A 26,815-nucleotide genomic window follows, 5' to 3' on the forward strand; every position below is an offset into this window, starting at 1 on the left:
TAGGCCAGACTCCAAGATGCTCAGCTAAGGAAAAAAGAAGTGAACAGATATTTAAGCTGCCATCCTAAAGAAAAAGTTTTAGTTTGAGTCCAATCAAGTCAATCTCAAACTACAGGAATGAACACAAAACAATACTCTTCAGAATAACAGAATTCATTATCTCTACAACGTAACATTGATATGTATTGAATATAATCTAAAATTACTTGAGCTACAAAGAACCAAGAAAACATAATCCATCCTTAAGAGAAAAAACAATCAGTGGAAACAAACTCCGAGATGACCTTGACGTTAAATTTTGCAGAATTTCTAAAGCATCTATTAAATTATGTTCAACAATATTAAAGAAAATATGCTCTGTGCTTTATTGACTATGCAAGGCATTTGACTGTGTAGATCATAACAAGTTAAGGATAACACTGTGAAGAATGGTAATTCCAGAACACTTAATTGTACTCATGCGGGGCACGTACACAGATCAAGAGGCAGTAGTTCAAACAGAAGAAAGGGATGTTGAATAGTTTAAAATCAGAAAACGGGCATGTCAGGGTTGTATCCCTTCACCATACTTATTTAATCTGTGTGCTGAGCAATAATCAGAGAAGCCTGTGGCATCAGGATTGGAGGAAGGCTATTAACAATCTGTGATATACAGATAACACAACCTTGCTTGCTCAAAGTGAAGAGGACTGGAAGCACTTACTGATGAAGACCAAAGACCACAGTGTTCAGTACTGATTACACCTGAACATAAAGAACACAAAAATCCTCACAAGTGGACCAGTAAGCAACATCACGATAAATGGAGAAAATACCGAAATTGTCTACTATTTCATTTTACTTGGATCCACAATCAATGCCACAGAAGCAGCAGTCAAGAAATCAAACGATGTATTGCATTATGCAAATAAGCTGCAAAAAATCTCTCTTATGAAGTGTTGAAAAGCAAAGATGTCACTTTGAGAGCTAAAGTGCACCTAACCCAAGCCATGGTATTCTCAGTTGCCTTATATGCATGCGAACGCTGGACGATGAATGAGACAGATTGAAATATTGATGCCTTTGAATTATGGTGTTCATGAAGAATGTTGACTATACCATTGTGATACTTATGGTTGTGTGTCAACTTGGTCTGGCCATGATTCTCAGTGGTCTGGCAGTCATATGATGTTGTGATCACTTCCATGATGAGATCTGATATAATGTGCTCACCTTCATAATGGGAACTGCTGAGTAGCCGATCAATTGAATGGGAGTTTCCTTGGATGTGTGGCTTGCACAGAACGTAAGTGAAAATTCTGGCAAGGCTTATGGGCTTTTGTTTGCTCTGGATCCTGCAGCTTGCTCCTATCTGTCTCACCTTCAGTTCTTGCGACTTGAGTTAGCAGCTAACCTATGGTCTTGCCTACCGATACTGGGTTCACTAGCCCCTGTGGCTACTTGGATCAGGAGAAGCTTCTATCCTGACCCACAGACTTTGGACGTTCCAGCCTCTACAACCCTGTGAGCCATTTCCTCGATGTAAGTCTCTCTCTCTCTATATTTATACACTTTACTGGTTTTGCGTCTCTACAGAACCCAGCCTAAGACAACCACGGACTGCTGGAAGAAGAAATAAATTTGGGTTGGAGGAAATACAGCCAGAATGCTCCTTAGAAGTGATGATGGTGAGACTTTGTCTCATGTAATTTGGACAGGTTGTCAGAAAGGACCAGTCCCTGGAGAAGGACATCATGTTTGGTAAGGCAGACGATCAGTGAAAAAAAGTAAGCCCCTCAATGAGCTAGACGGACACCAGCTGTAACAATGGGCTCAAGCATAGGAAAAATTGTGAGGATGGCACAGGACAGGGCAGTATTTCATTCTGTTGTACATGGGGTTGCTATGAGTTGGAACTGACTTGATAGCACCTGTTATGGATTGAACTGTGTCCCCTAAAAATATGGGTTAACTTGGCTAGGCCATGATTCCCAGTATTGTGTGGCTGTTCACCATTTTGTGATCTGATATGATTATTCTACATGTTGCAAATCATAACCTCTATGACGTTAATGAGGCAGGATTAGAGGTAGTTATGTTAATAAGGCAGGATTCAATCTACAGGATTAGGTTATATCTTGAGTCAATCTGTTCTGAGATATAAAAGACAGAATCAAGCAGAAAGGAGAGGGGTCTCAGTACCATCAAGCAAGAAGTACCAGGAGCATGTGTGTCCTTTGGACCTGGGGTTCCTGTGCTGAGGAGCTCCTAGACCAGGGGAAGATTGATGACAAGGACCTTCCCCCAGAGCTGACAGAGAGAAAACCTTCCCCTGGAGCTGGTGCCCTGAATTCGGACTTGTAGCCTCCTAAACTGTGAGAATAGACTTCTGTTTGTTAAAACCATCTACTTGTGGCATTTCTGTTAAAGCTGTACTAGATAGCTAAGACAGCATCTAACAACAACATGTTCAGAATGAGTATAAGGACAGGGAATCTCAGTAGACAAATGGAATGTTATTGTAAAAAAGAACCAAATGGAAATACTAGAACTAAAAAATACAATATTTAAAATAAAGAAAATTCCCCGATTAGGCTTAACGGAATAATAAAGAAGACAGAAGAAAGAATCTGAATTGGAAGAAGGGGAAAAAAAAGTTACCCAATTTGAAAAACAGAAAAAAGATGATAGGATAAATGAGCAGAACGTTATGGACTTGTGGCACAAAAATCATACAATATGTACTCCTCCCTTCCCCATGGTATAGCACGTATCAACAGTTCATTTCTTTTTATTGCTGAGTAGTACTGCATTATATAGATATATAATAGAGCTGGTATGAATATTCTAATACATTATGGAATACAAGGTGTTCACAAAAATGTGGAGCAACTCTCTGGAATGTAAAACGATACAGCTAGTTTGCTAAACAGTTTGGTAGTTTCTTAAAATGTTAAGTGGAAGTTAAGAGATGAGTGGAAGACGATATAACCCTATCATGTGGTCCAGGTGTCCCATTCCTAGGTATTTAGCCACATGAAGTGAAAGCACATGTGTATAAAAAGATATACATAAATGTTCACAGCCAAAATACAGCTTTTGTTCTTGTAGGATTTTTTTGCTGGATATACAATTCTGAATTGATAAGTTTTTCTTTCAATACTTGAAAGATGCAGTTCTACTGACTTCTGGTTTCCATGTTTGTTTTATAAGTTTTATTGAGATAAAATTCACATACCACAACATTCACCCTTTAGAAGTGTACAACTTAGTTTTAGTATATTCACAACGCTATGTATTTGCGTCACCACTACCTAATTCCAAGATACTTTCATCGCTACAAAAAGAAACCCCATACTCATAAGCAGTCATTCTTCCCTTCCCTGAGACCCTGGTAACCACTAACCTGCTTTCTGTCTTGATGGATTTTCCTATTCTGGATATTTCATATAAACGGAATCATACTCTATGTGGCTTTTTATGTCTGACTTCTTTCACTTAGCATAATTTTTTCAATGCTCATCCATGCTGTAGCATGTATCAGAACTTTATTCCTTTTTCTGGTCAAATAATATTCTATTGTATGGACGTATCACATTGTTTTTGATGAAAAGTTTTAGGGCATTCGAGCTGCTGTTTCACTATGTGTTGTATCAACTCTGGCTGCATCCAAGATCTCGTCTTTTTACTTGTTGTTCAGCAGATTGATTTCCCTTTGTGTTCATCCAGCTTGAGTTTCACTTAACTTCTTGAATCTGTACATTTAAGTCATTTATCAAACTTGGGAAAGTTTCAGCCATTATTCTTCAAATATTTTTTTCTGTTCCATCTCTCGCCTCTCCTTCTGGGACTCTAACCACACTCATTAGACTTCTGATCTTGTCCCACAGATCCATAAAGCATATTTTCTTTATATGGTTGAACACAGTTTAATAGATGCTTCAGAATTTCTTTCTGTAAAATTTATTATCTGGATCATCTAGGAGCTTGTCTCCATTGATAGTATTTTTCTAGAAATCTCTTCATTTCAAATGAGTTTTCCAATTAATTGGTCATCAAGTTCATAAAATAGTCATTTTCTAGTCTCTGAAACGACATGTAGTTGAGCTCCTTTTTCATTCCTAATTTAATTGCTCCCTTTTTCTGAGCCTACAGTCCAGCTTGTAACTATTAAACGATTCTTTTGCCTTCTGGTTTGCCATTATTTAACAAATAGTGACCAAAATCTTTAACAGGGCATATAACGCCACCTGTATGACCTGGCTCCTACAACCCCCTCTCCAGGCTTACTTTACGTATGGTACTCCCATTCACTCTGTATTTTAGCCACAAAGCTTTCTTTCATTTCCCTGAACCTGTTATTCATCAGTCTGGTGTAGTTGTGATAACCATGATCCTTTAAATAACGAATAAAACCTTTTCTTCAGATTTTAGCTTAGTCATTACTTCCTGAGGGAAACTATGTCAATTTCCCCTACTTATATTCTTAAAAGCTTAGGTAAGTCTTCAAAATAGTACTTAGACCTTAAGATCCATGAGGGTGGGGAATGTGCTCACCACTACTGGTATGCATTGCTTAACATCTGCGATATGTTCTGTGAAATACGATGTTATATACAATATTACATACAGGAGAGAGGCGCACAGGATGATCGCCAGTTGGCTCAGGACCCGTGCCTCTACTGGGCCTTGCAGGGAGACTGCGTGAAAACATTGGCTCTCTACCGCCGGTATTGTGTGCAACCCCATTCAGGTCTCTGAGAGCTGCACCCATCCCCTGCTCGCCCGCCCCGCTTGCTCATGTGTGCCTGCACTTGCCATCCAGCCAGCTACTTCCTGGCCCTGAAGCGCTGCCACTCCCTTCCCTTTCTTCTTCCCTGCCTGCCTTCCCAGTCTTTCCTAATTGGCTTTAAACTCTTCCAGCCCTACCTGCCCAAGCCCAGAGTGCTTAGGAAAAAGCCAAAAAAGTCATTGCCTCCGGCCTGGGCTTCACAGACAGGGCGCGCTGGCTGAGTAGGGCAGCAGACTCGGCTGGGCATCACCCTTAGCAGCTCTGGCAGCATCTGCAGGTCCCTGCCTGAGGCGAGTACTGTGGGACAGGCAGCCACAGACAGGTGCCAAGACTCCCTCCCCCCGCCATCTTATGACTGGAGTGGACGGGAGACTGAGAACTAATGAGATTTCCCTACTTAGAAAAGTATTTCCATTATATCCCGCTCTATGATCGAGATTAACTCATGGGGCCACAGACGTATACGTGGTTGGATGCTGCCCTAGCGGATGTTATCCAATGCATACCTGTGTATGTATCCCTAGCACACAGAATACAGTAATCTTGCAATAAATAGTTAACGAATGAATAAAAGAACAAATATCTACTACATGACAAGTGGGGCAATAGGTAAGCTCCAGTCTGCTAACTGAAAGGTTGGTGGTTTGAACCCACCAGCTGCTCCATGGGGGAAGATGTGGCAGTCTGCTTCCATAATGACTTACAGTCTTGGAAACCCTATGGAGCAGTTCTACTCTGTCACAGAGTTGCTGTGAGTCAGGACTGACTTGACGCACACAACGACCACATGATAGGATCTAGTTAAAAAAAAAAAAAAAAGGATCTAGTTAGAGAAAGGTAAAAACTATTGCAGTCTCTGGGAACTTACTGTGTCACGTACGTCCTTTGCCACACAATCTCATAAGGGCAGGAATGATATAAGTGTTTAATATTGCTAACTGTGATACCAGAATTCTCTGGGACAGAGGCTAATCTGAACTAAAACCTTTTCTCTAAAGCACATTTTTAAGGTGACTTTTACTGAAGTGAATGCTCAGTGAATCATGCCAAGATGTCTCAAACTAGTATTTTCTTACTACAGTGATGGCAGAAAGCATTCTCCTTGTTGGAAGCTAAGGCCAGCCTGTTGTATAACCTTCACCCAAATGTTTTGCCATTTGAATATACAACTCACCAGTCACAAATCAGCTGGCTAATCTGGAAAAAAAAAAAAAAAAAGTCTTATTGATTCTTTTTAATGATTCTCTTTTGTTGGAAATACCGAACAATAAAATTTAAATATTTGGACTTAACGTTCCTAAGTTATGTGCAAGTATAAATGTGTATAATCTCTTTATGACTGTAAAATACACACACACACACACACACACACACACACACAATACCACAAAGAAGAACAACATCTAATCAAGAGTGTTAGGAGGGAGCCAAGATGGCGGACTAGGCAGACGCTACCTCGGATCCCTCTTACAACAAAGACACGGAAAAACAAGTGAATCGATCACATACATAACAATCTACGAACCCTGAACAACAAACACAGATTTAGAGACGGAGAACGAACTAATACGGGGAAGCAGCAATTGCTTCCAGAGCCTGGAGCCAGCGTACCAGTCAGGTACGGCACAAGCACAGAGACCTGCTCCACCCCCCTGAACTAACCCCAGGAGGGGGACCAGCCGGTTCCACGGGCGGCGTGGGACGCAGCCGGTAGGAGAAGTCCCCGGGAGGCAGTGACTGGTCTTGGAGCAGAAAGAGCAGCATCCGAGCAGGGGAACCGTCCCGCAGGGATTTGGACTGGACGCAGGTATGCCATAAACACGGAGAGTTGCTCCACCCCCCTGAACTAACCCCGGGAAGGGGACCAGCCGGGTCGCGCGGGCGGCGTGGGACGCAGCCAGTAGGAGAAGTCCCCGGGAGGCAGCGACTGGTACTGGAGTGGGGAGAACAGCGTCCCAGCCGGGACACTCGGTCACGGCACAAGCACGGGGAGCTGCTCCACCCAACTGAACTAACCCCGGGAGGAGGCCCAACTGGTTCTCGGAGGCGGCACAGCCACGCGGCTGGAGGGACGAGAAGTCCCCAGGAGGCAGCGACTGATTTTGGAGTCGAGAGTGCACCGTCCCAGTAGGGGAGCCTTGACACTGGGCGTGGGGCTGGAAGCGGAGGATCTGACCGTGACTCCAGCGGGCCAGACCCCCCAGGGGCAATCTCCACACAGCCAGCACACATAGGCGACGCGCCTGCGGGAATCTCAGATATAATAGTCATTCCAAGCAAGACAAGCAACTCTGGCTATATTCTGAGGTGCTACTCTCCTATCTCTCTGTTCCCTCCCCCACCCTCCCCAGGCGGCTTCATTAACATCCGAATAGCCTGAGCCAGAGGGAGAACTCTGATAGGGATCTGACTGCATTTTTTTTTTTAGCGGATTTTCTGGAAAAACTAGTTTCCCAGTGATGGCTCGGAGACAACAATCCATATCAAACCACTTAAAGAAGCAGACCGTGACAGCTTCTCCAACCCCCCAAACAAAAGAATCAAAACCTTTCCCAAATGAAGATACAATCTTGGAATTATCAGATACAGAATACAAAAAACTAATTTACAGAATGCTTAATGATATCACAAATGAAATTAGGATAACTGCAGAAAAAGCAAAGGAACACACTGATAAAACTGTTGAAGAACTCAAAAAGATTATTCAAGAACATACTGGAAAAATTAATAAGTTGCAAGAATCCATAGAGAGACAACATGTAGAAATCCAAAAGATTAACAATAAAATAACAGAATTAGACAACGCACTAGGAAGTCAGAGGAGCAGACTCGAGCAATTAGGATGCAGACTGGGACATCTGGAGGACCAGGGAATCAACACCAACATAGCTGAAAAAAAATCAGATAAAAGAATTAAAAAAAATGAAGAAACCCTAAGAATTATGTGGGACTCTATCAAGGATAACCTGAGGGTGATTGGAGTCCCAGAACAGGGAGGGGGGACAGAAAACACAGAGAAAATAGTTGAAGAACTCCGGACAGAAAACTTCCCTGACATCATGAAAGACGAAAGGATAGCTATCCAAGATGCTCATCAAGAAGGATAACCTGCGGGTGATTGGAGTCCCAGAATAGGGATGGGGGACAGAAAACACAGAGAAAATAGTTGAAGAACTCCTGACAGAAAACTTCCCTGACATCATGAAAGACGAAAGGATAGCTATCCAAGATGCTCATCGAACCCCATTTAAGATTGATCCAAAAAGAAAAACACCAAGACATATTATCATCAAACTCACCAAAACCAAAGATAAACAGAAAATTTTACAAGCAGCCAGGGAGAAAAGAAAGGTTTCCTTCAAGGGAGAATCAATAAGAATATGTTCTGACTACTCAGCAGAAACCATGCAGACAAGAAGGGAATGGGATGACATATACAGAACACTGAAGGAGAAAAACTGCCAGCCAAGGATCATATATCCAGCAAAACTCTCTCTGAAATATGAAGGCGAAATTAAGATATTTACAGACAAACACAAGTTTAGAGAATTTGCAAAAACCAAACCAAAGCTACAAGAAATACTAAAGGATATTGTTTGGTCAGAGAACCAATAATATCAGATATCAGCACAACACAAGGTCACAAAACAGAACGTCCTGGTATCAACTCAAATAGGGAAATCACAAAAACAAACAAATTAAGATTAATTAAAAAAAAAAATACACATAACAGGGAATCATGGAAGTCAATAGGTAAAAGATCACAATAATCAAAAAGAGGGACTAAACACAGGAGGCATTGAACTGCCATATGGAGAGTGATACAAGGCGATATAGAACAATACAAGTTAGGTTTTTACTTAGAAAAATAGGGGTAAATAATAAGGTAACCACAAAAAGGTATAACAACTCTATAACTCAAGATAAAAACCAGGAAAAACGAAACGACTCAACTAGCATAAAGTCAAGCACTATGAAAATGAGGATCTCACAATTTACTAAGAAAAACGCCTCAGCACAAAAAAGTATGTGGAAAAATGAAATTGTCAACAACACACATAAAAAGGCATCAAAATGACAGCACTAATTATCTATAATTACCCTGAATGTAAATGGACTAAATGCACCAATAAAGAGACAGAGAGTCACAGACTGGATAAAGAAACACGATCCATCTATATGCTGCCTACAAGAGACCCACCTTAGACTTAGAGACACAAACAAACTAAAACTCAAAGGATGGAAAAAAGTATATCAAGCAAACAATAAGCAAAAAAGAAGAGGAGTAGCAATATTAATTTCTGACAAAATAGACTTTAGACTTAAATCCACCACAAAGGATAAAGAAGGACACTATATAATGATAAAAGGGACAATTGATCAGGAAGACATAACCATATTAAATATTTATGCACCCAATGACAGGGCTGCAAGATACATAAATCAAATTTTAACAGAATTGAAAAGCGAGATAGATACCTCCACAATTATAGTAGGAGACTTCAACACACCACTTTCGGAGAAGGACAGGACATCCAGTAAGAAGCTCAACAGAGACACGGAAGATCTAATTACAACAATCAACCAACTTGACCTCATTGACTTATATAGAACTCGCCACCCAACTACTGCAAAATATACTTTTTTTTCTAGCGCACATGGAACATTCTCTAGAATAGACCACATATTAGGTCATAAAACAAACCTTTGCAGAGTCCAAAACATCGAAATATTACAAAGCATCTTCTCAGACCACAAGGCAATAAAACTAGAGATCAATAACAGAAAAACTAGGGAAAAGAAATCGAATACTTGGAAAATGAACAATACCCTCCTGAAAAAAGACTGGGTTATAGAAGACATCAAGGAGGGAATAAGGAACTTCATAGAAAGCAACGAGAATGAAAATACTTCCTATCAAAACCTCTGGGACACAGCAAAAGCAGTGCTCAGAGGCCAATTTATATTGATAAATGCACACATACAAAAAGAAGAAAGAGCCAAAATCAGAGAACTGTCCCTACAACTTGAACAAATAGAAAGTGAGCAACAAAAGAATCCATCAGGCACCAGAAGCAAACAAATAATAAAAATTAGAGCTGAACTAAATGAATTAGAGAACAGAAGAACAATTGAAAGAATTAACAAAGCCAAAAGCTGGTTCTTTGAAAAAATTAACAAAATTGATAAACCATTGGCTAGACTGACTAAAGAAATACAGGAAAGGAAACAAATAACCCGAATAAGAAATGAGAAGGACCACATCACAACAGAACCAAATGAAATTAAAAGAATCATTTCAGATTATTATGAAAAATTGTACTCTAACAAATTTGAAAACCTAGAAGAAATGGATGAATTCCTGGAAAAACACTACCTACCTAAACTAACACATTCAGAAGTAGAACAACTAAATAGACCCATAACAAAAAAAGAGATTGAAACGGTAATCAAAAAACTCCCAACAAAAAAAAAGCCCTGGCCCGGACGGCTTCACTGCAGAGTTCTACCAAACTTTCAGAGAAGAGTTAACACCACTACTACTGAAGGTATTCCAAAGCATAGAAAATGACGGAATACTACCCAACTCATTCTATGAAGCCACCATCTCCCTGATACCAAAACCAGGTAAAGACATTACAAAAAAAGAAAATTATAGACCTATATCCCTCATGAACATTGATGCAAAAATCCTCAACAAAATTCTAGCCAATAGAATTCAACAACACATCAAAAAAATAATTCACCCTGATCAAGTGGGATTTATACCAGGTATGCAAGGCTGGTTTAATATCAGAAAAACCATTAATGTAATCCATCACATAAATAAAACAAAAGACAAAAACCACATGATCTTATCAATTGATGCAAAAAAGGCATTTGACAAAGTCCAACACCCATTCATGATAAAAACTCTTACCAAAATAGGAATTGAAGGAAAAGTCCTCAACATAATAAAGGGCATCTATGCAAAGCCAACAGCCAATATCACTCTAAATGGAGAGAACCTGAAAGCATTCCCCTTGAGAACGGGAACCAGACAAGGATGCCCTTTATCACCACTCTTATTCAACATCGTGTTGGAAGTCTTAGCCAGGGCAATTAGGCCAGACAAAGAAATAAAAGGTATCCGGATTGGCAAGGAAGAAGTAAAGTTATCACTATTTGCAGATGACATGATTATATACACAGAAAACCCTAAGGAATCCTCCAGAAAACTACTGAAACTAATAGAAGAGTTTGGCAGAGTCTCAGGTTATAAAATAAACATACAAAAATCACTTGGATTCCTCTACATCAACAAAAAGAACACCGAAGAGGAAATAACCAAATCAATACCATTCACAGTAGCCCCCAAGAAGATACTTAGGAATAAATCTTACCAAGGAGGTAAAAGACCTATACAAAGAAAATTACAAAGCTCTACTACAAGAAATTCAAAAGGACATACTTAAGTGGAAAAACATACCTTGCTCATGGATAGGAAGACTTAACATAGTAAAAATGTCTATTCTACCAAAAGCCATCTATACATTTAATGCACTTCCGATTCAAATTCCAATGTCATATTTTAAGGGGATAGACAAACAAATCACCAACTTCATATGGAAGGGAAAGAAGCCCCGGATAAGCAAAGCACTACTGAAAAAGAAGAAGAAAGTGGGAGGCCTCACCTTACCTGACTTCAGAACCTATTATACAGCCACAGTAGTCAAAACAGCCTGGTACTGGTACAACAACAGACACACAGACCAATGGAACAGAACTGAGAACCCAGACATAGATCCATCCACGTATGAGCAGCTGATATTTGACAAAGGACCAGTGTCAATTAACTGGGGAAAAGATAGCCTTTTTAACAAATGGTGCTGGCATAACTGGATATCCATTTGCAAAAAAATGAAACAGGACCCATACCTTACACCATGCACAAAAACTAACTCCAAGTGGATCAAAGACCTAAACATAAAGACTAAAACGATAAAGATCATGGAAGAAAAAATTGGGACAACCCCAGGAGCCCTAATACAAGGTATAAACAGAATACAAAACATTACCACAAATGATGAAGAGAAACCCGATAACTGGGAGCTCCTAAAAATCAAACAGCTATGCTCATCTAAAGACTTCACCAATAGAGTAAAAAGACCACCTACAGATTGGGAAAGAATTTTCAGCTATGACATCTCCGACCAGCGCCTGATCTCTAAAATCTACATGATTCTGTCAAAACTCAACCACAAAAAGACAAACAACCCAATCAAGAAGTGGGCAAAGGATATGAACACACATTTCACTAAAGAAGATATTCAGGCAGCCAACAGATACATGAGAAAATGCTCTCGATCATTAGCCATTAGAGAAATGTAAATTAAAACTACGATGAGGCATTAATCCAAAAAACACAAAATAAAAATGTTGGAGAGGCTGCAGAGAGATTGGAACTCTCATACACTGCTGGTGGGAATGTCAAATGGTACAACCACTTTGGAAATCTATCTGGCGTTATCTTAAACAGTTAGAAATAGAACTACCATACAACCCAGAAATCCCACTCCTAGGAATATACCCTAGAGATACAAGAGCCTTCATACAAACAGATATATGCACACCCATGTTTATTGCAGCTCTGTTTACAATAGCAAAAAGTTGGAAGCAACCAAGGTGTCCATCAACGGATGAATGGGTAAATAAATTATGGTATATTCACACAATGGAATACTACGCATCTATAAAGAACAGTGACGAATCTCTGAAACATTTCATAACATGGAGGAACCTGGAAGGCATTATGCTGAGCGAAATGAGTCAGAGGCAAAAGGACAAATATTGTATAAGACCACTATTATAAGATCTTGAGAAATAGTAAACCTGAGAAGAACACATACTTTTGTGGTTACGAGGGGGGGAGGGAGGGAGGGTGGGAGAGGGTTTTTTATTGATTAATCAGTAGATAAGAACTGCTTTAGGTGAAGGCAAAGACAACACTCAATACATGGAAGGTCAGCTCAATTGGACTGGACCAAAAGCAAAGAAGTTTCCGGGATAAAATGAATGCTTCAAAGCTCAGCAGAGCAAGCGCGGGGGTCTGGGGAACATGGTTTGAGGGGACTTCTAAGTCAATTGGCAAAATAATTCTATTATGAAATCATTCTGCATCCCACTTTGAAATGTGGCGTCTGGGGTCTTAAATGCTAACAAGCGGCCATCTAAGATGCATCAATTGGTCTCAACCCACCTGGAGCAAAGGAAAATGAAGAACACCAAGGCCACACGACAACTAAGAGCCCAAGAGACAGAAAGGGCCACATGAACCAGAGACCTACATCATCCTGAGACCAGAAGAACTAGTTGGTGCCCGGCCACAATCGATGACTGCCCTGACAGGGAGCACAGCAGAGGACCCCTGAGGGAGCAGGAGATCAGTGGGATACAGACCCCAAATTCTCATCAAAAGACCAAACTTAATGGTCTGACTGAGACTGGAGGAATCCCGGCGGCCATGCTCCCCAGACCTTCTGTTGACACAGGACAGGAACCATCCCCGAAGAGAACTCATCAGAAATGAAAGGGACTGGTCAGCGGGTGGGAGAGAGACGCTGATGAAGAGTGAGCTAATTATATCAGGTGGACACTTGAGATTGTTTTGGCAACTCTTGTCTGGAGGGGGGATGGGAGGATAGAGAGAGAGGGAAGCAGGCAAAATTGTCAAGAAAGGAGAGACTGAAAGGGCTGACTCAAGAGGGGGAGAGTAAGTGGGAGCAGGGAGTGAGATATATGTAAACTTATATGTGACAGACTGATTGGATTTGTAAACGTTCACTTGAAGCTTAATAAAAGTTACTAAAAAAAAAAAAAAAAAGAGTGTTAGGAATTACAAATTTAATTATTTCCTCGGGAATATCTTTATTCACTAGCAAAGACTTCAATACCTATAGAGATAATCTATATGCCTGGCTGAAAAGACTCCAAATGGTAAAGATGTTAATTTCATCATAATTAATTTGATATCTTTTAAAGTAATATCCATTAAAACTGGAATAGGACATGTTCTACAATTTGACAAAACAAACTTTCAAAGTTGATCTGGAAGAATAAGTGTGAGATTTTTTATGATAATTTTGAAAAGATTAGTGAGGGGGAACACTACATCAGATTTTGTCATGGACTGAATTGTGGCCCCCCCACCCCGCAAAAAAAAGCGTGTCAACTTGCCTAGGCCACAATTTCCAGTATTATATGGTTGTTCTCCATTTTGTGATCTGATGTAATTATTCTCCATCTTGTGATGTGTTGTAAATCCTAACTGGTACATGTTAACGAGGCAGGATCACTGTGGGGTGTATCCTGAGTCACAGTCTTAGAAGAGGTTGTGACTCAAGTCATGCCCTTACACAGGTCACACTTTTGCTTAGTCACATCTTTTATCTTAACAAAAGACAAGAGAGAGAAGTGAGTAGAGAAGGGACCTTACTACCACCAAGAAAGAAGAGGCAGGAGCAGAGCTCATTCTTTGGACCTGCGGTCCCTGCGCTGAGAACCTCCTAGACTCAGGGGATGACTGATGCCAGGATACACGGAGACCTCCAAGGCATGCCAGGTCCACAGATGTTGAGAGGGGACGAGGACCCTCCCCCAGAGCTAACACAGGGAGAAAGCCTTATCCTAGAGCTAGCACCCTGAATTCGAACTTTTAGCCTCCTAGTACTGTTATAGCAGTACTAGATAACTGAGACAGATTTTAAAATGTATTTTAAAGCCTTAGTAATTAAAACTGCATGACAGTGATGCCAGAATTGAAAGACTGATGAAAGACGATATAAAAATATTAAAAACTGACCCTAAGTCCCATGGATTTATAAGAATTTAGTCTATGATAAAGGTGTCATTTCAAGTAAGTAGTGAAAGGATGAATTTATCAATATATGGTGGTAAAACTACCAGTTAAATGTTTGTGAAGAAAATTAAATCCTTCATGTTTTATACAAAAGTAAATGTCAAGTGATAAAAAGAGCTAAATGTGAAAAAGAAAGATGTAGACCATCACAGGGGAATAATCAAATAAATTATGATACATTTTTATCATATATTATCATTCTTACCAAGGTAATTCTGTATGTACTGATGACAAGGTATCCCAGATACATTAAGAGAAAAAGTTACAAAATTAAATATATAACAAGTTGTCACTTATGTAAAACCACAACTTGCATGTGTACATTATTTGTAAACGCATAAGAAAATGTCTAAAAGGATAACCAGAGTATTGATACCAGTCTTACCTATGGATAGAAGAATGGAATTTGATAAGAAAAGGTGGTCATGTGAAGAGAGGCTTTTATTTCTGAACCATTATACTACTAGTTTCTTTGAATAATTTAAAATAAGTAGATTATTACTTCTGAAATTTAACAGAATCCTGTAAATTCTTCAGAAAAAAAGTGGATATTTGATAACCTTAGAGGCTGAAAAACCTCTTTATGCATGATTTACAAAGGCATAGCCATAAAGAAAAGACAGATTTAACTGTTCTTTCGATATATGGCAAGAGACCATAAACAACATAGATGTTAACAACAAACATTAAGGACTAATAATCTGAGTATATATGAGCAGTTAAAAAATAACAGATAAAACTGGTAAGAAATATAAACAAATGCTAACCTCCTTCAATATGCAAATAAGTACAAATTAAAGCAGTTAGGAAGTAACACTTAGGAAGAACAGTTCAGCCATATCCGATTGGAAAAGATAAAAAGAAAATGATAACATCTCAGGCAGATAAAGGTCAAGGGAAACAGTATACAACTATTTCTGTATAACGTCAGCAGAAGTGAAAACTAGTGTGCCTCTCAGGGGGGCAAATTAACAATGTATGTCAAAAGTCTTAAAATACGCTTAGCCTTTGGCTCACTGATTCTACTTATAGGAATTTATCTCACTGCAGTTTCAATTTGTATTTCTCTTACTGTGAATGACGTTATGATGTGAATGAGACTGAGCACGAGCAAAAGAAAAGCCATTTACACAATATCAGTACACCTTCAGGAAAAGAATCTAGTGGGACACACTTCAAAAGGATTAAATGATCTTTTTTTAGGTGACTTTTGATTTTGGAAAAACATTAAAATATAATTATCAAAACTACGAAGAAAATAAATTTATCATGCTAAAATATTTAATAGTTAAGAAATATAATTGAACTTAGAATGTATTTGATGACAGGATAAAAAGTTGAGTGCACGGAGAAGATAGTGTGACAGTAAAAATAATTCCAGCAACACAGGTCTTTAAGGACTAAATACATAATCTCTCTGGGCTTTAATTTCCTCACCTATAAAGTGAGGGGCTTGAATTAGATTATGACATCTCCTTTGCTTCTTAATTACTTATAGTCTGGGACAGCTATAAACAAGTGCAGTTTTTTTTTTAAAGAACAGAAAAAAGCAGGTCTTATACAGTGAAAAGGGAAAGGAGTTAAGGTTAACTGAAACATTAACCTATATAGATATACTACAGCTACACAAAGTTAATTTCCTCTACTCAGGAATTACCTTTTATTATTCTCTTGCTCTTCCTCTGGTAACGGCTTCTGCTTTTTCCTGGATTGTTCTTCTAACAGCCAACTTTTCCTCTTCAATCCCTTCTTATGTTCTGGGTTCAGGTTTACACTCTGAACAACAGCCTCGATGACATCTGTAACTGTATCAGGACCTAGATGCAATGCCCCTTCTTCTTCATTCAATTCTGGGCTGACAAACTCGGCAGCCTGGAACGCTTGCGTTGACACCACAGCCTGGAGGGGACATTTCCGAGGCCGACCCGGTCTGCGTTTCACAAAGTTATTCCCTGTCCTGGCCTGCCTTTGAAGTTTTTTGGCTTTTAAAATTTTATTGACATGGTCCAGGTTTTTCTTCGTGGCCAAGATTTTGTCATAATTGCACATTTTCCGAGCTTGGCGCTGCATAGCTTCCACTACACTTCTCTTGATATGATGGGGTGAACAGCTGCTTGGCAACTTTTCAGGAATGAGCGCGATGTTATTAGGACTGCAAGAGTCACTGGGGACTGCAGGCACTAGAGGGCCGTCTGGTTTTCCCAGGGTTCGCTCCTTGCTATGACTACGGCCTGGACTGGAGGAAGGTGGTGCAGAAGCAGTGGCAACCACAGCATCAATATCGTTTTCCACAGGTTCTTGGTCCTCATGTTGCACCATCCGCTGTAGCAGACTATCCACAGAGTCATCCACAGAAGCTCCCAACCTTGGACTTCGAGAGGGAACTCCGTTCACTAAAAAAGGAAGCAAATCACAGATAAAAACTGAATATAGCTAGTCATTTAGGGAAAAATTTTTTTTACATAGTATAAAAAACAAGAAATATGGCTCTATTTTCTACAACAAGATTAAATATCATAATACCATCCATAGCTGTCTTTGACAGATAGTGGTGTTGTTCGGTGCCGTCCAGTCACTTCTGACTCCCGGCAACCCTACGTACAACAGGACCTAACACTGTCCGCTCCTGCACAACTGGTACTATGTTTCAGCCCACTGTTGTAGCCACTGTGTCAATCCATCTTGCCGGGGGTCTTCCTCTTCTTCACTTACCCTCTACCAAGCATTATGTCCCTCTCCAGGGACTCAACTAATTTTTAATTTTTCTGAATAAGCTACATTACAGTTAGCATGATAAAATAAAAACTGGCCCATATTTGCCTAAAAATATATGGATTGAAAAAAACAAACCCCAGTTCTCACTCTGTGAGATGAGAGGTAGTAAGAAAAAATTTCTTGAAAAATTAAGGTCCAGTTAAATTAAAGGACTTGGTAATTAAATGTTGGATAAAGAGCTTTAATTACAGCCGGAATTTCCAGTTTAGTGCTTTTTCTGACAATATTTTAAGAGGCGAAGCTCTCTTCTTGGGGAAAGCTTTAAAAATGAGAACAGACAATCATTTGTATAAACTAGTTTAGAAAGAGTATATGTTGAAGGAAGATTAGGAACTAAGTGAGCTTAGATAAACCTTGTTATTTTAGTGGCCCAATGATTTGGTGATGTTTCATGTAAAGCAGAATATCACACTTTATTAAATTAGGTCCCCTATTAAGAATTATCACAATACTTTCTCTTTTCCTAATACTAATCACATTTCTAATTATTGGTTTAAAGTTGTAATTCTCAAGCAATGAAACATGAAGGCAGGGAGTGTATTCATCAAAGCCACACTGTATTTCCAATGACCAGGGCATAAAAAAAGTTAAAAAGTAGCTGAAGAATGAATCCTGAGCTCAAAATTCTGAAAATTATTTTGATTCCTCTTCTGCTTCATCAATAGCTCTGAGGCACCAAATGTATTTAAGCCTTGAGATTAATTTAAAACAAAATCTTAAAACATGTACATTGTTTGAAGCCTCCTTCCTGAGCCACTCACCTAGAGCTGCTGTTGTCACCGTCCAGTTGATTCCAAATCATGGTGACCTCATGTGTACAGAGCAGAACTGCTCAATAGGGTTTTCAAGGCTGTGACTTTTTTGTTAATTTAAATACTTTATTATATTTTCGGTGAAAGTTTACACAGCAGATGAGGTTCCTATTTAACAATTTCTACACAATTTGTTCAGTGACATTGGTTACATTTTTCACAGTGTGTTATGTTTCTCATTATTTCTGTTCTGGTTTCCAGTAATCAAGTTTCCCCGCCCCCTTGTCTTCTCGTCTTTGCTTGAGAGTAAATATTGACTGTTTGGTCTAATATAGGTATTTTTTAAAGGAGCACAGTACTCACGAGTGATATTGTTTATTTTACGAACCAATCTGTTATGTAGCTAAAGGATTACGTCATGGAATACTTTAAAAGTTTAAAAGTATCTCAGGGCAATAGTCTTGGGGAGTCCTCTGGTCTAGTAAGTCTGGCCTATTAAAGAATTTGAGTTCTGTTCCACATTTTGTATCCATTCTACTAAGATCCATCTAGTGTGTTCCTGATCAGGATAGTCACGAGTAGTAGCTGGCACCATCTAGTTCTTCTAGTCTCAGGGGAGATAAGGCTGTGGTTTCTATAGATGATTAGTCCTACAGACTAGTTTCTTCTCTGAGTCTTTGGTTTCCTTCTTTCTCTTTCACTCCAGAAGCACAGGGACTAAAGTTGTATCTTAGATGGCTGCTCGCAAGCTTTTAAGATCCCAGATGTTACTCACCAAACTAGGATGCAGAACATAAACTATATGTGCTATATTATGCCAACTGAATGAGCTGTCCCATGAAACTCTCGTCCGAAGGCTTTAGACCCAGTAACTCAATCCTGCAAGGTGTTTACACGGTTAAGTCTAATAAGTATCTGTGTTTGTGCCCCATGTGCTTTCCTGTAAATATGAATATATATACACTCCACTTATCAACTATCTTACTATTCCCCACTTATCAACTATCTTGCTATCTGACATTTCACATTTACAACAATAATAAAAAATCTACTACCCAACTATTTTGTGCATTAACGAAGCACGTCTGGTAGTAACGAACGTTGAGGTGCTAGTCAAAAGTAATGCTGGCCGTAACAGTTATTTGTCAACTTGGCTGGGCCATAATTCTCAGTGGTTTGGTAGTTATGTAATATGCAGTCATCCTCCATTTTGGATCTGTCGTGGTCATCAACCATTTTCACATAATGCCAATTTTCACATAATGACCTGGTCTCTGGAACCTAACCATGTTGACAAGTTAGCAGTGGGTGTAGATCCATACACTTACCTATATACACACCTGCACATACATTTACATATGTCCACATATATACACACATATACACACCCATACACTTGTATGCATACATACATACAAATAAAATCATATTCATATTTTTCAGTCATCAGTGTTATTGTTGCAAAGTTGTATATGTCACAGTTATTTACCAAAAACATCTTTTTTTCTTGTGTACTTCTTAGTGACATCATATACTTTGGTCAAGTTGCGTATACTTCATCCACATTTGGTGTTGCCTTTCCCATCAACAAATATAATAAGTGTCTACCATCTACAGAGCAACCTCCCCATCTCTGGTAACCACCAGTGAACAGTGGTTTCAGTGTGTATACCTATTCTTGTCTTTTTATAACAATGAGATCATATAGTATTTGTTCTTTTGTGACTGACTTATTTCACTCAGAATAATGTCCTCCAGATTCATGCACATTGTATTTTGAGAACTCACCATTATTCTTTTATTTTTTTAACTGTACTTTAAATGAAGGCTTATAGAGCAAATTAGTTTCTCATTAAACAATTAACACATGTACTGTTTTGTGACATTGGTTGCCAAACCCATGACATGTCAGCATTTTTCCCTTCTTGATCTTGGGTTCCCTGTTAACAGCTTTCCTGTCCCCTCATGCCTTCTTGTCCTTGCCCCCGGGCTGGTGTGCCCATTTAGTCTCACTTTGTTTCAAAGGCCTACCTAGCCTTTGGACAAACGGTGAACCTCAGGACTGATTTCAATACTGAGTTAAAAGAGTGTCTGGTGACCATACTCTCGGAGTTTCTCCAGTCTCTGTCAGACTAGTAGGTCTGGTCTTTTTTTGTGAGTTAGAATTTTGTTCTGCATTTTTCTTCAGCTCTGTGTGGGACCCTCTATTGTGATCGCTGTAAAAGCTGTCGGTGGTGGCAGCCGGGCTCATCATTATTTTTTATGGCTGCATACTATTCCATTGTATGTACAACGCTGTTCATTCATTCATTGACGGGCCCTTGGGTACATACCCAGAAGTGGGATTGCTGGATCATAAAGTAGGTCTATTTCTACTTTCTGGAGGAAGCACCATACTGTTTTGCATAGAGATTGTACCACTTTACAATCCCAACAGCAGCGAATAAGGGTTTCAATCTCCCCACATCCTCGCCAGCATTTGATGTTTTTTAGTATGTGCCATTTTAGCAGGGGTGAGATGGTATCTCATTGTAGTTTTGATTTGCATGTCTCTAATGGTTAATGATCATGAGCATCCTTTCACGTGTCCACTGGCTGCCTGAATGTCATCTACGGCAAAGTTTATGTCCCCTGCCCATTTTTTAATTGGGTTGTCATTTTCCTGTTATTATTTCAGAAATTAAACCCTTATCAGACATGTTGTTCCCAAAGATTTTTTCTGTCTTTTTACTCTTCTGGTAAAGTCTTCTAATGCGTACAAGTATTTAAGTTTTATGAGATCCCAGTTATTTGACTTTTGATGCTCGTTCAGTAACAGTTGTATCTGAAAATTCATTAAAAAAAAAAATTAGATCCCATAGTTTTGTCCCTGTTTTCTTTCAATAACTTTATGGATTTAGCTTTAACATTCAGGTCTTTGATCCGTTTTGAGCTATTTTTTTGTGGGCTGTGAGCTTTTGGAAGCAGACTGCCAGGCCTGTCTTCTGAGGCTCCTCTGGGTGGGTTCAAACCACCTATCTTTCAGCTAGTACTCAAATGCTTAACCATACGTGCTATCCAGAAATATCACACTTAATCTTCTGAATTGTTTATACCTTTTCCAACTTCTAGCTTGAGAATTTGTTTTTCTTGGTAGTCTTTGCTCTCATGTCTAGCACAGGATGCCGAGTACTATGGTTTAGACATAACCCTTTTTTTGAAAAACTAACTTTACTGAGGTAAAATATGACATAAAATGAACTGAAAGATTTCCATTAGCATTTTTGGTAGTGCAGGCCTGCTGGCAAGAAATTCAGGATTTTGTTTTTCTGATAATTTTTTACTTTGCCTTCCTTTGTGAAGGATATTTTCAGTGCTTACAGAATTTCAAGTTGATGGGATTTTGTTTCAGCACTTCAAACATATCGTTTCACTGTCTTCTGGTTTGCAAAATGTCTGACAGTAACTTTGCTATAACTCATTGCTATGTTCCTTTATATGCAATTAAATTTTTTTTTTTTTGCTGGTTAACTTTAAGATTTTTCTCCTTACTAGCTGTAATCAGAAATTTGCTACCTATATGCCTTGATGTGTGTATCCTGTTTGTTGACGTTTTGGATCTGTGGATTTATACTTTTCATTAAATTTGGAAAACTACTGAACATCACTTCTTCAAATGTTTTCTATTTTTAATTTCCTCCTTATGGGACTTCAATTCCATGCATGTTAGTACTGCTGACATTGTACCACAAGCTGCTGAAGTTCCATTTACATTCTGGCAGTCTATTTTTCTCCCTCTATTTCATTTTAGATAAATTTTATTAGTATTTCTGTAAATTCACTGATTTTTTCTTCTGCAGAATCTAATCTGCTGTTAATCTCATTCAGTGAAATTTTCATTTCAGTTATTATATTTTTCCTCTCTTAAAGGTACATCTGATTTTAAAAAATATTTCCATTACTCTCTTCACTATATGTTTTCCTTTAAATTCTCCAATATTGCTGTTTTAATATTCTTCTCCGCTAGTTCCACCACATGACATTTCTGTGGCAGTTTCAATGAATTTTCTACTCCTTATGAGTAACATTTTCTTGCTTCTTGGAATGTCTACTAATATTTTATTAAATGCTGGACATCATGATGTTACATTTGTTAAGTGCATGGATTTTGCTGTCTTTCTTTAAAAGGTGTTCAGGTTTAAGAGCCAATTAAATTACTTGTCTCGGCGATCTACTTCTGAAAGGTCTCAGCCATTGAAAACCTTATGAAGGGCAGTTCTACTCTAAAACACAAGGGACTGCCATGAGTTGGAATCGATTCGAGGCAAATGGTTTGATTTTTGGAACAATCTGATCCTCTGAGTTCTGTTTTTAAATCTTTATCAGGGCGGGTCTAGTGTAGCCTTCCTTCTAGGGACAGTTCATCCCTACTAAGGTGTGAGCACTTTGGGGTCTCCATAATTGCCTTAAAAACCTTGCCTTAGGGGATCATAAAGGACTCTATACTCTGGATAAGCAAGAGTTCAAATGTTTCACTGGCTGGTGTAAGCTCTGGGAATTTTCCAATTAGAACTCCCTGGTTGTTATCTGTTTGTTGAGTTTCACTCCTGCACACGGTATCCAGTACTCAGCAACGGTTCAACATATAAGGATATTCATCAGATAGGCCTATGAGCCTTTCCAATATTCTTTTTATTCTATACTAATTATCCCTTTTTCCCTCCTCTGTGAACTAATTCTCATCTCCTTACCCTCATAACAGAAATGGGAGGAGGTCTAATAGTAGCAGTAGCAACAACAGAAGGTACTGTTTACTCAAGGACTGCTTCCATGATAGGAGCTTTATGTAACTTTTCTCTAATCCTCACCATTCTACAGGATAAACCGAAGTAGCTTCAATTTATAGTTAAGAAAGCTGTGGCTACAATAGGTTATACAACCTGCCCAATGGTACAGTTAATAAATTGATGAAGCCGAATTCAACCAGATCTACCTCAAAAGCAAATGGTTTTTCCACCACCTAATGATTCTTTCTCTCCTTCTTCCATATATAATGTCCAGCCATGTCATATCTATAACAGCTTTTAAGCTTCAATCTAAAGATTATGGAAGCCTTTTCTGATTAACTTTGCATCATTTCAGCACTTAGGTATTTGTAGCACATTACTTTACAATCACTAACACATTTTACTATTCATCTCGAGTTAAACTAATTGTAAGTAACACAAGTTACTTGGTATTAAGGACTGTCTCTTCCCATTTTTTAGGCCAAATATAGTTCCCTGAATACAGCTGAAAAAACCCATTACCAGCGAGTCAATTCCTACTCATAGCGACCCTATAGAACAGAGCAGAACTGACCCATAGAGTTTCCAAGGAGTACGTGGAGGATTTCAACTGCTGACCATTTGGTTAGCAGCTGTAGCTCTTAGCCACTACACCAACAGGGTTTCCCTGAGTACAGCAGGTGCTCAACAATATAAATTACAAACAGACTATCTCTTTCATCAGTGTAATGATATTGGCAAATAAGCTAAAGAAATATGAAGAACTACTGCAAGGGTTTAGTTTCACAGAAATTCTAAATTACTATGGATATGTGCCTTAACTATAAAGTTTTCTAGGTTAAGACAAAACTCTTAGAAAAGAGAAAATAGATAAACAAAAAGTTATCTTAAAAGCTACAAATAAAAGATTTATAAAATAGAAATCAACTTTAATAGAGGGTATCTGAAAATATTCCATTCCTCTTTGCGTTTTTTAAAAATTAATTAATAATACAAAAATTATACACACCTTGCTATGTACTTCTAGCTGTTCTCCCCCTAATGAGACAGCACATTTCTCCTCTTCTCCCTGTATTCCCCATGTCCATTCAACCAGCTCCTGTCCCCTTTTTCCTTCTCATCCTGCCTCCAGACAGGAGACGCCCACATAGTCTTCTGTGTCTACTTGAGCCAAGAAGCTCACTCCTCACCAGTATCATCTTATAGTCCAGTACAATCCCTGTCTGTAGAGTTGGCTTCGGAAATGGTTCCAGTCTTGGGCTAACAAAGGGTCAGGGACCATGACCTCCAGGATCCCAACAGTCTCAGTCAGACCAGTAAGCCTGGTCTTTTTATGAGAATTTGAGATCTGCATCCCCCTGGTCTCCCGCTCTAGCCGGGATTCTCCGTTGATTTCCCTGTTAGGGCAGTGATTGGTGGTAGCCGGGCACCATCTAGTTCTTCTGGTCTCAGGGTGACGGAGTCTCTGGTTTATGCATCCCTTTGTCTCTCGGGCTAATCTTTACCGCATGTCTTTGGTGTTCTTCATTCTCCTTTGATCCAGGTGGGTTGAGACCAATTGATACATCTTAGATGGTTGCCTGCTAGCGTTTAAGACCCCAGATGCCTCTCACCAAAGTGGGATGCAAGAACGTTTTCTTAAAACATTTTGCTATGCCAGTTGACCTAGATGACCCCAGAATCCATGCTCCCCAAACCCCGGCCCCTGCTACTCTGGTCTTTGAAGCATTTGGTTGTATTTAGGAAATTTCCTTGCTTCTGTGTCCAGTTTAGTATTCAGTCCAGTTATGCTGACTTCTCCTGTACTGTGTGTTATCTTTCCCTTCACCTAAAATAGTTCTAGTCTACTAATTAGTGAATACCCCTATCCCTCTCTACCCACCCTCGTAACCATCAAAGACTATTTTCTTCTCTGTTTAAACTTTTTCCAGAGTTCTTCTAATAGTGGTCTCATACAGTACTTATCCTTTTGCAACTGACTAATTTCACTCAGCATAATGCCTTCCAGATTCCTCAACGTTATGACATGTTTCACAGATTCATCATTGTTCTTAATTGTTGCGCACTATTCCACTGTGTGAATATACCACAATTTATTTATCCATTTATCCGTTGATGGCACCTTGGTTGCTTCCATCTTTTTGCTACTGTAAACAGAGCCGCAATGAACATGGGTGTATATATCTGTTTGTGTGAAGGCTATTACTTCTCTAGGATACATTCCACGGAGTGGAACTGCCGGGTTGTATGGTAATTCTATTTTTAGCTTTTTAAGAAAGCACCAAATCGATTTCCAAAGCGGTTGTACCAGTTTACATTCCCACCAGCACTGTGTTTCCAAAGCGGTTGTACCAGTTTACATTCCCACCAGCACTGTGTAAGTGTTCTAGTCTCTCTACAACCTCTCCAACATTTAATATTTTGTGTTTTTTGGATTAATGCCAGCCTTGTTGGGGTGACATGATATCTCATTATAGTTTTGATTTGCATTTCTCCAATAGGTAATAATCATAAGCATTTCCTCATGTATCTACTAGCCACTTCGATGTCTTCTTTGGTCAAGTGCCTGTTCATGTCCTTTGCCCATTTTTTAATTGGGTTATTAGTCTTTCCGTTGCTGAGTTTTTGCACTATCAGGCAGAATTTAGAGACCAAGATGCTGATCAGAATTGCCATAGCTCAAAACCTTTTCCTGATCTGTAGGTAATCTTTCTACTCTTTTGGTGAAGTCTTTGGATCAGCACAGGTGTTTGTGCATTGTTAGTAATGTTCTGTATACTGTTTATGCCATGTATTAGGGATCCTAGTGTTGTCCCTATTTTTTCTTTCATGATCTTTATCATTTTAGATTTTATATTTAGGTTTTTGATCCATTTTGAGTCAGTTTTTGTGCATGGTGTAAGGTATGGGTCTTGTTTCATTTTTTTTGCAGATGGATATCCAGTTATGCCAGCACGATTTGTTTTCCCCCATTTAACTGACTTTAGGCCTTTTTGTTAAATATCAGCTGCTCATATGCAGATGGATTTATGTCTGGATTCTCAATTCTGTTCCACTGGTCTATGTATCTGTTGCTGCACCAGTACCAGGTTGTTCTGACTACTGTGGTGGTATAATATGTGCTAAAACCTGGTAATGTGAGGCCTTCCACTTTGTTCTTTTTTTCAGTAATGCTTTATTTATCTGGGGCCTCTTTCCCTTCCATATGAAGTTGGTGATTTGTTTCTCCATCTCATTAAAAAATGCCATTGGAATTTGGATTGGAATTGCATTGCATCTATAGATGGCTTTTGGTAGAACAGACATTTTTACAATGTTAAGGTATATTTTTTCACTTATGTAGGTCTTTTGGTTTCCTGCGGTAGTGTCATGTAGTTTTCTTTGTATAGGTCTTTTACGTCTCTGGTAAGATTTATTCCCACGTATTTTATCTTCTTGGGGGCTACTGTAAATAGTGTTGGTGATTTCCCCTCCTGTGTTCTTTTTGTTGGTGTAAAGAGGAATCCAACTGATTTTTGTATGTTTATCTTGTATCCTGATACTCTGCTGAACTCTTCTATTAGTTTCAGTAGTTTTCTTGAGGATTCTTTAGGGTTTTCTGTGTATTAGATCATGTCATCTGCAGACAGAGATACTTTTAACTGTTCCTTACCAATCTGGATGCCCTTTATTTCTTTATCTACCTCCAGCATAATGTTGAATAAGAGTGGTGATAAAAGGCATCCTTGTTTGCTTCCTGTTCTCAAGGGGGAATGCTTTCAGGCTCTCTCCATTTAGGATAAGGTTGGCTGTTGGCTTTGTATAAATGCCCTTAATTATGTTGAGGAATTTTCCTTCTATTCCTATTTTGCCG

At 39.0% G+C, this 26,815-nt stretch overlaps 1 protein-coding gene across 5 annotated transcripts in view; it reads right to left on the reverse strand.

Moving 5' to 3' along the window:
* ASH1L (ASH1 like histone lysine methyltransferase) overlaps positions 1 to 26,815 on the reverse strand; it is a 251,495-nt gene that overhangs the window by 102,929 nt on the left and 121,751 nt on the right. For all 5 annotated transcript variants that reach the window (XM_049880709.1, XM_049880707.1, XM_049880710.1 and 2 more), the window contains one exon: positions 16,327 to 17,062. In XM_049880709.1, coding sequence (XP_049736666.1) covers positions 16,327 to 17,062 — 736 coding nt within the window. The remainder of the gene's footprint in view (positions 1 to 16,326; positions 17,063 to 26,815) is intronic.

Source organism: Elephas maximus, chromosome 3, assembly GCF_024166365.1.
Source record: "Elephas maximus indicus isolate mEleMax1 chromosome 3, mEleMax1 primary haplotype, whole genome shotgun sequence".
NCBI classification, from domain to species: Eukaryota; Metazoa; Chordata; class Mammalia; order Proboscidea; family Elephantidae; genus Elephas; species Elephas maximus.